This window comes from Orbicella franksi, chromosome 11 (assembly GCF_964199315.1).
Source record: "Orbicella franksi chromosome 11, jaOrbFran1.1, whole genome shotgun sequence".
NCBI classification, from domain to species: Eukaryota; Metazoa; Cnidaria; class Anthozoa; order Scleractinia; family Merulinidae; genus Orbicella; species Orbicella franksi.
This window is the reverse complement of record NC_138155.1, coordinates 14276040-14287657: the sequence shown is the minus strand read 5'-3', so window position 1 is coordinate 14287657 and position 11618 is coordinate 14276040. Positions and strand designations below refer to the sequence as shown.

The 11618-nt window shown below is 38.5% G+C and overlaps 2 protein-coding genes and 1 pseudogene across 3 annotated transcripts; 2 read left to right on the top strand and 1 right to left on the bottom strand.

Annotated features, from left to right (window-relative positions):
* Positions 1-14: 14 nt before the first annotated feature.
* LOC145460353 (uncharacterized) lies at positions 15-1189 on the top strand. The gene has a single exon (XM_081445138.1). The coding sequence runs from the start codon at positions 599-601 to the stop codon at positions 1187-1189; it is 591 nt and encodes a 196-aa protein (XP_081301264.1). The 5' UTR covers positions 15-598.
* Positions 1190-1204: 15 nt separating this feature from the next.
* Positions 1205-2660, top strand: LOC145460333 (uncharacterized). Its single transcript, XM_081445111.1, has one exon. The coding sequence runs from the start codon at positions 1782-1784 to the stop codon at positions 2628-2630; it is 849 nt and encodes a 282-aa protein (XP_081301237.1). The 5' UTR covers positions 1205-1781; the 3' UTR covers positions 2631-2660.
* A 1642-nt stretch (positions 2661-4302) lies between these two features.
* Positions 4303-9364, bottom strand: LOC145460358 (ragulator complex protein LAMTOR5 homolog; annotated as a pseudogene). The gene is made up of 4 exons (XR_014039826.1): positions 9027-9364; positions 8884-8945; positions 7358-7475; positions 4303-5312 (listed from the first exon to the last, which is right to left on the bottom strand). The product of XR_014039826.1 is annotated as a ragulator complex protein LAMTOR5 homolog (transcript).
* Positions 9365-11618: the final 2254 nt, after the last annotated feature.

Genomic DNA, 11618 nt, shown 5'->3' with positions numbered 1-11618 from the left:
GACAAAAATAGCACGTGTAAACAGGCCTTCAGCTTTCCTCGAAAGTTTCCAACCATAACTTACTTCAGAATTTTTGAGCTTTCACTTTCTTCATAGTTTACCTTTGTACTGATATATCCCCATTACACTGTAATTGGCGATTTCCGAAGTTGTTATTTTCCCAAGTTTATTTCCCCCGTGAACTTTCAATTTCGTTGTTCGTATTCAGTCGTCCTATTTCCAAGTTCACTTTCGCTTTCGTAATATTATTATCTTTAATGGCCTAATTAACGAAAATGACAGCTAACTCATACCCCCATCCACCTTTCCGAGTGTTTTGAACATTCTACCAAGCTTCCGTGTTTTCCGGGAAATATGGCGTGACTTGTGACTGACTGTGCCGCGACAGGTAGTAATCCACAAGACACGTGATTGGTACATTCAAGATTATAGTCACGTTTTCGTTACTGCTTTCTTCTCTAGTTCCATTTTTCTCGACTCATCTCCAGCGCTCTACAAGTGTAAATACTGTTCGAAGATTTTCTCAATCCACGGTTATCAAACAGCGAGAAAACAAGCGATCCAGGGGAAACAAATACTTCTCTTTAAAATTCTGAAAATGTTTAATCAAGACCGGAAGTACTTCCACAGTCGCTTTCGACCAGCTCTGCTCATCGCGTTCTTGTTGTTTTCTCCAACAGAGGATCCTTCACGAAATGAGTTTTTAAAGTCGGTGCAAGAAGAAGTTATTTATATCAAAGATTTTCTAGACAAGCAGAATGAAGAACAGTGGAAACATGTTAACACAGCGAACATAGTAAAGGAAATCGACAGGCTGATGAAAAAACTAAGTCACTATGCCAACGTCCTCGATGAATTGACTAACAGTATTCACAAGGATATAAAGCAGCGAATACACCACAGAACATGGTATCTTACCAGTGGTTTTGTTGGTGGTGTCATTTCTGCGAGTTTGCTTTCCACTGGGCATCCCGTGGCGATTTTCGTCGCATACTTCTCTGGTGTTGCTTTTGTTGGCTACTGTTATGAGGCCTATAAATCTGCTTGTGAAACTCTTCAAAGGTCCAGACTGCTACAGAACAATACAAGGGAAATACGTAGAGAAGTCGCCAAGTATCGGTCTAATCTCGAAATTATGAAAATGAGGATTGATTCAGAGTGTTCCTCTCTGTCTGATGACAACTCATAGAATTGTCCTTAAACTGAAAGATTCAATACCCAATTAAGATTAGGTTGGTGGTAGCAGTCGCTTTCTATGGCAAAATAATAAACAATGTGGAAATCTTATTCTTATTTTCATGTATGTCTTGCTTTTGACGTGGAATGATTATCAGCCGCAAAGGGTTTCCTCAGTCAATATTACATTTGTTGCTAGCTATTCTGATTGTTTCACCTAAGTTATTTCTAATATTAAACGGCCTCTCCGTGGGTAGATATCTTCAGTAACTGTTCACGGGGTTATTTTTGCAACGACATTGTTAGTATTGACATGCGCACTGATATAGGGACTTTCCGGAAAATATGGCGTGATGCGACGGCCGTTCGATTGGTTGCATGTAAGACTCATTTAATAAAGGATCACATGATTGGCAAGGCTGCACTTCTTCCTATTACTCTTCGAAGTAGCTGCTAACGATCGATAGTTTTCTTGCTCCATTTTCCTCCCCCTATACGTTGCTCAGTGCTGCTGTTTGAGATTTGTCAACCCACGCTTATCTCAGAGAACAGAATACGCATCATGCAAACAGAGAAAGATTAAAGCAAACGAAGACCAGTCTGAAATGTGTTCCCAAGACCGGAAGAACTTTCGCTTTCGCTGCCGAGTCATCTTCGTCGCTTTCTTGTTGATTTCACCTGCCACATCAAGGGCTCCAAACCAAGACAGCGCGTCTTCCCTTCCTGAGTTAGTTCAATGTGTAGCGATAGCGAGTGCCTTGATCAAAGACCCAAACGGCTTCTTGAAACATCCCCAGAATGTAACGTTCTTCGTGCTGGGATGTATTCAAAGTATTCCCAACATCTTGGTGATGATAAAACATGAAACAGGTCCAATCTTGGGTGCAGGGTTGCTTGTTTTGTCAGGATACTTACTCTATGAAAGTAATCGACTGCAGGAGCGTGCAAAGGACCTAGAGGAGGACCTCGAAAAGTACAAGGACGATTTTAAACTATTGGAATATGAGTATAGTATAATCAAGGATTATATAAAGAAGGATATTGAACCACACTGGAAAAATGGCAATACAGCTAAGATGGTACGAAATCTCGAGACAGTCATTGAAAAACTGACAAGCTTTTTCAACAGGCTCAATGAGTTGGCTGACCATGCTGACCAGGATATCAAGCAAATATCTGACGACAAAACACGGTCCTTTGGATACGCAGTGGGCGGCACGATCGTGGGCTTCATATCTCTCATTGTTTGTAATGGAAATCCTGAGGTTTTCATTCCTGTCAGCATTTTAGGTGTATTTATTCAGTTCTACAATTATGCTAGCATTGGAACTCTTGACCAAACTCGAAAAAAAATTCAGCTTCTAAAGGAAGCCATAAAAAAGAAGCAAGAGGGAATCGATAAGGCTCGCGCTAACCTTGAAGACGTCAAGATGAGGGCTAACATAAATATGTAGGTCTCACGAGCGCCTAGGTGTGCCCCTCCTCCCCCCCCACCCCCCCCCCCTCGCCAACTACCTTATGGACTCTTACCCAACACCATTCATTACAATTCCAGAGTATGAGGGGAGAAGCTTGATTCGATTGCACAGCAGTACAAAGAAGGGCTGCTAATTCGATTTCATTGGAATCTTACACTTAGACTTTTACCCAAAGACACGTGAATGGGAACAACCTTGTACAGCATCACAAAGTACACCACAGGAAAGTACTGCTCACTAGCATTTATTCGAGTGGTTATACTTGAGGATTTTATCCACAAGCTCCAACGTGAGAACCACCTTGTACAGCACATGTTCAACAATACCACAGGAAAGTACCACTCACTAACTTTTCTAATATATAGATTTAGCCAAACCTAAAAGCGGACCTCCCGGGTAATTTACTCTTACTGGGTCGAAAACAACAACACTCCTTTAGTCAAAGATAGTTTAAATTTCTAATTTTCAAATAAAAGGTCTTAAACTTCTTGCCAATTGAAAAATTTCCCGAAAAAACAAACCTGGAAGTAAAATTTAAAAAATTCACTGTGAAATTCGATCTAGTTGTCAGATGGGCGAATTTGATATACGCTGCGAGGATTTCGGTTTGTTTACGTAGATCGAGTAATTACGAAATTCCGTGAATTAAGACACAGAGAAACAGATAAACTTTCCTAAATAAATAATTTATGACAGACTTCATTATGTTTTGTAAAAGCTTAATGAGAGCATAAGCTAGGAATTTTTTTTGTACAAACAGTAACAGTCATTTCATCACCTATTTATAAAATGGAGCACCTGGTTTACTTATTCTTGTTAGCTTTTAGCTCTGAATTTACAGGATAACCCAATTTTGAAAAAAAAAAAAACCCAGCTTTTATTTGTGACATATAAACAATAACTTGTGGACAGTAAGTGTTAGGACAACTTACACAATGTATGTGGCAACAGGGAGACAAAAATATAAACTACAAATTGTCAGATGAGCTGCATCCATTAAGTGCACAAGTAATGACATTTAACAAAAGCAGTTTTAATATTTTGGGGGGAAATGTCTAATAAATTTTATTCATAAAAGTGGTTAAGATTATTATGGGAAAGTGTTACTCATTTTACTGCTTTGTTTTCTGCCAATACTTTTAGTATTTGACATCGTAATAGTTACCATGACAATGGCTCAACACTGACTAAAGACCACCAGAATCTTGGAAAACCTTCCATAGCAACAAATCGGTTTAGTTTAGAGTCAACCCCCTTAATAGATAATTAAAGACAACATTAATTGATCATTTCACCCTTTCTTTAAAATTAACAAATAAACAAAGTGTATTGCATTGGGGGTGGTGAATCAATGGTAAATTCATAAGAGATATGACAAGAGAGTTTCAAATTTTTGGACTGGAAAACTGAGATTGGCCAAATATGGAGCCTGCAAAGCAATCAGACCTCCATACCCTCTCCCCTGCCCCCCCACAAAAAAACAAAACAAAACAAAAATATGTACTAAAATTTTGCGATACTATTATTTTTCAGAGGGCAGTGACTCACCACCCCTTATTCACCCCACCATTATTACATCACTTGCTAAGGGACTGGTCAAAAAGTACTGGGTGGGGGGGGGGGGGGGGCTTAGGGCAGAGAGGGGGTAGGTCATTAGTTTTTTAGCCCTTGGTAAGGGGTGGGTCATTCAATTTTCAGCTACCCATAGTGGGAGGATCATCCTATTTTATAACAGGAATTGGAACACATTTTAAAAATTGTGTTCAATAATCAGACTCTTGATACTACTGGAACAGTTGTCCACACATTTAAATTTTGTTCACATCAAGCCAAAATTATTATTGCATAACAACAAAAAACTCCCAGTGCTCTCGTGCCTTTTAAATGCCTTCCAGTTCCATATGATGAAAAATTTTCAAACCGTGGCTGAAAAAGTACATGTGGCTGCAGAACAATGATGTTTTTAACCATGCTCCAGTGTAGCTGTGATGTTTGTGAAATGACTTTTGCACCTTTTTTTTTTGTGACTGATTTTTTTTTGTTGATTTCGTAATTAACTTGTTTTCAGCAGGTCAAACAAATTTAACAAAGCAACAACAACAACAGAAATGTTTACCTTGAAAGTTTTCACAGAACAATTTATGGCATTATTACTCCTGCTTAATTTGTAGTACCCATTTATACAGCTGTGTGTAGAGGGGCACTGTGAGAATTTTAATTCTTGCCCAAGAACATAACACAATGTCCCTGGCCAGGGTTCGGGCCTGGACCACTCGATGCACAGTTGAGCGCACCAGCCATGAGGCCACCACTCCTCCCTTGTTTCAGTGGACTGTGTATCTAAAATTCAAAATGGCTGTCATGAAAGATGTGTTGTCCCATCCATTTATCCTCTAATTTTATGCAAGGTCCCTCTCTCCCCCCTGCAGCCAAGCAGAGACATAACACAATCTCTCTTCATGATCAGCAATGTGATTTTTCAGGTTGAACCAAAGAGTAAGATGCTACCAAGTCTTTCTAAGATAACTATATTTCTTTCAATGATAATAAAATTTCATTTACAAACAATTTTAAGTACAAAAGTTCAATTCTTGTTTTCATGATGAGACCTTGTGGATTGCAATGGCAACATGTCCTTCTGATCTGACAAGTACATTACTGCAAGAGGAATACAATGAAAAAATATCTACATTAAGTATTGCTATCATAAACCTCTTTCAAATAAGCATTTCCCATTGGGTGTCATTTCTTTAATAAGTATCCCCATAGAATCCTTTCCTTAACTGCACCCGCAGCAAAAGTAACATTCAACATATTGACACAGAATGATCTGATCAGATGAATAAATTGAGAGGTTTTCTCATCTGAGGGTAATATCATAAAAAATTAAAGAAAAAATATCTGAATTGACCACTCCCCAATGGGGATTTTCAGGGCCAATGAAACCAAAATGCAAATGAACATAACAAGGTTAAAAATCCCAACTGGCAGGAGGCAGACCAGTTGGCTATTTACAAGTGTGGCCAAGGGGTTGAAATAGAGTCTACTGAGAAACAACTCCAGCTTAGCAGTCAGAGCAAGACTTGAACTCCAGACCTACAGATTTCAAGTCCAGTGCCCTTAGCACTTGGCTACACTGCCTCCCCAAATATTGAATGTTAGCATATACCACACAACTGAGTAGTGATTTTCATGATTGCTGACTGGTTAACTGGGAGGCGATTAGCAAAGTACTATTCACCTCTGAGCAGCCAAAGAATGACAAAATGACTTATTGTCAGAAAAGTATTTTTTGGCCCACTGGTTTGTACTGGTACACTTTGTGTGGTATACACTAAAACAATAATTATTCAGCTCAATGTTGGCACAAGTGGTGGATATCTACTTCCATTTTGGTGAATAATAACGTCAACAATAACTATCAGAGCCCCCATTGGATGCTACTGTTACAGTCCTAGTATTCATTTTGTCATTTTTCACTAATAAAAATGTTGTGTTATATCCAGATGTTTATGTTTAAAAAGAAATATGCACCCTTTTAAAGTGCTCCCTCCCCAATAAGCACCTTCAATGGCCAATTCCCCCTATGGCATGTGCCCGCAGGGAATCATGGTAGTTATATGATAATAGCATGATAATAATAATAATAATTAATATTTAATGGGGAACCCAACTCGCCATGGCAGTTTTCGGTGAGGCCCTCAAAAACAAATCAGATTTATCAATTGTATTCATTAAAATAGTACAATAATAGTATAAAAGTTGTATTCATGAAACCAATGTCCAGTCCATGATGATGAATACAAATACCATGATTCGCAGCAGGCACATTTCATAGAGGGAAATGGGCATTGAGCCGCCAAAATTAATTTAAATTTATTAGTGCTCCTGGGCACTAAAGTCAATCATTACAGTTTGTAACAGATACAATAACCTGAACCGAAATGATCTCATATTTATTTCAGATGACCCTTATCACAAAGGCAGCACTTTACTCTGTCTGGTGTGATAGGATTTCTTCCAGAAAGATTTATCACTTTATTTTCTCCAAGGGTCTCTGAATGGAGAGCTCATTCATATTGCCATGATGGATTTGCCCGAATGCAGTGCATGCTTTTAAGCTAACTAATTAAAAGTAGTGCCTCTCTCCCATGAAAGCTGGTGACTCTTTGAAAGGGCAAATTATAGGAAGAGCTGCTATAAAAATGTTTCTAAAGTAGTGCTATTAAACTCAGTACATACACATAGGTATACATCGCAATCCACTGATGCACATTTTTGATGCAAGGAAGGTTAACTAAAGTTGCTTCATCATTTTCATTGGCAAATTATGTCAAAAGACAACTGATTCATGCTCCAGACAATTGAGTAGACTATGAGTGGTGTCTCTTTTGATTTTGCTTGGCCATTTTTCCTGGGGTTTTTCTTTTGTGTCATGCATGACAAACTACATTAAAGCAAAAGAGGGACTATGCATAGTCTAACACTAGAGTTGCTCTCAGCTACACCTTGAGGCTTGAGCAACCCTTGTATCTCTTTCACACTCTTCATTCTTCCCATGCTTTAAGGTGTATCACAACTCAACAATGCACCCAAAAGCATGAATGAATTGAGAACAGGCTTGTTACTCTTGGAACTTTACAGTATTACAACTTGACTTAGCACAGACCATACACTTCATGTAACACAACACAGTATCTCACCATGCATCTGACTCTAAACAGATGACTGGCTGAGCTTCAGTGTCTGGACAAAGTTTCTTTGCATTTTGCGCCAAGGAGCAAACATGTCCTGCATACATAGGATTTGCAGTACCTTTGGCTGTTTAAGGAAGAAAAGCATTAATTAATAAAATTAAACAAAAAAAATTAACCATCGTGTTTACAATAAAATTATGGAATCAATTTCATCTCGAACAGAAATTTTACTTCATTTTCAAAGGGATGTGGTCATATAAAAAGGTAATTTGACAAGTTACCATTCTGAAAGTGAAGAATGGTCATCGCAGTAAATTTTCCAATTCAAACAATTGGAAGGAAGAAACCTGAAAAAAAAAAAAAAAAAAATCAGGGCTTCAACGCAATTTGAACCCACAATCGAATCCCGTTCGAATCCTGATGAAGCCCTGATTGTTTTTTTCAGGCTTCTTTCCAATCGCTTAAATTGGAAAATTTAATTTACTGCAATGATCATTCTTCACTTTCATCTGCAACCACAGTTCAAATATGAATTATTTCATATATCCTTCACATCAAGTTACCATTTTGTCTATTTACTTGTATAACATGTTTATAGAAATTGCTGTTTTTTTTTGTTTTTTTTTTAGTGCATACATGTATCCTGAGATGTTACAGTAAATCAAGAATAATAAACAGCGGTGAGATGCAAAGTAGACAGCCTAGTGTTTATGTTAGCACACTAAATGAAATTAATTTTTCCAGATGGTAAGGGGGGTGTACATAATACTCATGAAAATTTGGCAGAGTGTCCGAAATGGAAATTCTTGGGAGGTAGGTCTTATGTTAAATTCCCTCCATGGTGGGCTCTCAGCCAATCACAATGAAGTAATTTTCTCAGTCATATTTAGCTCTTATTAACCGAGTAGGAGGTCTGTATGGGAGAATCTTGACCATGGTCGTGAGTACAGACCAAACGCAGTGAGGTCTGTACACACGACTGAAGTTAAGATTCTTCCATTCAGACCGACTAAGCTTGGTTAATAAGATGTTTATTATATGGCCCAAACAAGAACAATTTAATTTGTTTAATGTAACTGGTTTGTACTACCTGACATTTTGCGTGCAAACAGAGATGAGCTGAATTTAATTCTGTCAAAGTTTGCTCGTCCTCTTTACTTTTTTTTTCTCATCAGGCTTTTTGACACTTCCATAAATAAATATTGTGAGATGAAAATAGTCAATGACTTTGCATTTTAGTTTGCAACTTTTTCACTGCAAAACATTGCCAGTCTAAATGACAGTCTAGATGGGAAAATCTAGACTGTTTTCAATATCGATTTCAGCCAATCAAATTCGTGAATTTGGTAGTTCTCAGTCTTTGTGAGACACAGCCATGTAATATCATAAAATATTAAAAGTCATGTGATCAGCGAGTGAATTATGGTACTTAATTTTACAATCCATACGGAGTTTCACACCATTGAAAACTCTAGGAAATAAGTCTGCAAATGTGAGATGCAAGTATAAAGACATAAGCCTTGCACATTGACCTGAGAGGGCTAGTCCTTACTGGTCGTTACATAACACTCCAATAACGCCATGTTCGGACATGCTACGAGAAAAAAATAAAAATAAAACAAATTGCAAGGATACTTGTTGCCCTAATCATAAAGAACAGATGTGGCAAACTTACATGTCATCTAAATGAGAATCTAAGGACTTTTCCATCCTGAAAATCGAGGGACTTTTCAGTGGTCGTTGCAGTAGACTAACGTGATGATCCGTGATGGACCCCGTGACGACCCTATGGATTTAGGTACCGACCGCTGACATACATGTATTTTGCTCGTACCAGTATTTTCGCGTCTATTACGTTAATTTGTTTTTTCAAAGACTAAAGACCGTTGCAGGAGCCCGTAGGGCGAGTGCAGTTTGTTGTCTTTGACCAAAATTCTTTGGTCTAAACGTAATGTGATCGCATTAACGCTGGACCGACTAAGGGACGAAACATTATATTTGTGAGAGGGTGGGGGCCCGGGGGAAGGGTTGGGCAATTCTTACGTCCACACGGCAAAACCTGCTGAAAAAAATAGGGGTGCCTAAGGGGAAAAAAATCGAGCGAGTGCTTTCTATTATCCACGTTCCGTGTCTTACTTAAAAATTTCTTGCACAAGCCATAGTGTAATAGTGCCCACCAAAAAAAAAAAAAAAAAAAAAAATCATGTACGACATAAAGGTGAGAAAAACCTTCGGCCCCAAAAGGTTACCCACCTGTCTCCCCCTCCCCCCCCCCCCCCACTTTCCTAAAAAAATAAAGGTCCGTCCCTGACCACCTACCCTGTGTTTTTCCCAACGCGTATCCGATGCGTTCCCTGTCGTTCCTCTCTATGGAAGTTATAACGTGTGCTCTCTGTGCGTTTTTATGTTTTTTCAATCCCCCCCCCCCCCCTCCCGCTTCCCTCCCTAGCCTCCTCCATGCATTTCCCGTGCATGGACCATTCTTTCCTGTTAGTCCATGGGCCAGGGCAGGTTCTCGGTACCACTCGGGGGGAGAGAATGTGAGTGATATCTGATGAAAGGTTGTATGAAGGACTTTTCAAATTTACTTGATAGGAATCGTGAAAGAGTAGCTTTCAGTATTTTTTTGCGTTCTTCTTTTTTTCAAAAATATTGCTGTGACATGGAAACGAGGCTCACATTAAAACAGTTATTTTAAATGCGTTCTTTATTTGTAATATTAATAAATTACTACATTGTACATTAAACAGCTTTTCTTAACATTTTTGGTTAAAAACTAAAATTTATAAGTTGATTTGAAAAAGAAAAACTTCAATGAAACCACGCAGCTCAAACTCGAAAAGCATCATGGGTAACGTCTAAGATGACGGTCTCGCTGCATGGTAAATACTTCAAAGTTCTTGCCAAATTTTCGCAGTTTGGACGCTTTTTATCAACAGGGAACACTTAGTATTTTTATGCTCAGTGAACAAAATACTTACAAACATTTAAGAGTCTCTGTTCGACTCAAGGAAACTTGACTGCTATGTACAGTTTCAATTGTTGTTTTATTCCTAGACCAAACTAAAGACCTGCTTTTAAAACTTGTATTATTCACTGCTCATATGATGAAAGTCTGCTAATTATTCCTATTTTAAAAAAAAGATTCGACTCTTTGAAATATTTATTGAACGCGGCTACAGTTAAAAGTCATGGGACATTGCTTTATTCATTGGCAGAGAATACCATGGAAGGAGAAATTCCCCAAGTCATATATCACAGAAAATGCCGTAGTCTTTTTAGCATGAAGCGAGATTAGTTGGAGGGCATTTTTTAAACAACGGCCGCGAAACAGATTTCGAAGTTTAATTTGGAAAGCGAAGGACAAAGATCTCGTTGGTAAGAGCCAAGCACGAGCAGAACTTGCTCGAAAATGTACACTTTTTGCGAAAATACGACTGCATGTACAAGAACACGCGATCCCTTTGACTCAGTAGGTTGACTTGTATTTAGATGCTTTAGAAAAGTTGCTATTGCTGCGGATGATAGCAGGCTTATTGGCCTTGCCTGTCGTGATTTGGTGGCATTTGAAGCGTGTTACCGTGATCGGTGCTTTTGAGATTGTACCTGACCAGATAAAGCGAGCAAGTACACTGACTTGGAAAGCATGTGAACCGGACTCGGATGAAAACCAATTTTTTTGATATAGAGTCTCAAGCTTATGAAAAAACTGTTTGAGTTTATTTGATCAGATTTATTAAATCTTAGGCTAATTACAATGGTTGATCTGAGAGAGAAGCAGGAATCTCCATGCGATCAATGGGCGCTACTGAAATATCCGAATCAACGAAAAAGACATTTCTGAAGAAAGTTAGAAAACGATTTCGGCGACTTGTTACAATTTGAAGATCTCCCGAACAATAACAAAGTTTTTGTTCTTTCCCAAAATTTTTCAAATGTTCAACTGGCCAGAGAGATAGTAACTTTATCTCAGCAATTCGACAACAGGGCTGACTCCATGTAAAGTCAAGGAAAATAGCAAGTTGGACTGTACATCTGTAATGTAGTTCTTTCAAATCAGAATAGTGAAATGGCATGGCCACCGAAATCTTCTGAACTATGTGAGAATGCAATCAATCTCCCAGCAGAACTAGATGCCTTTCTATATACTCTTCTAACTAACAACTAAGAAATCCCAACGGAATATCCTTATCGCTACTGATGCCTTGTTGGCAACTCTTTTGGGCAAGAAATTGTATACGGGATAATTGGAGGAAAACCTTCCAAC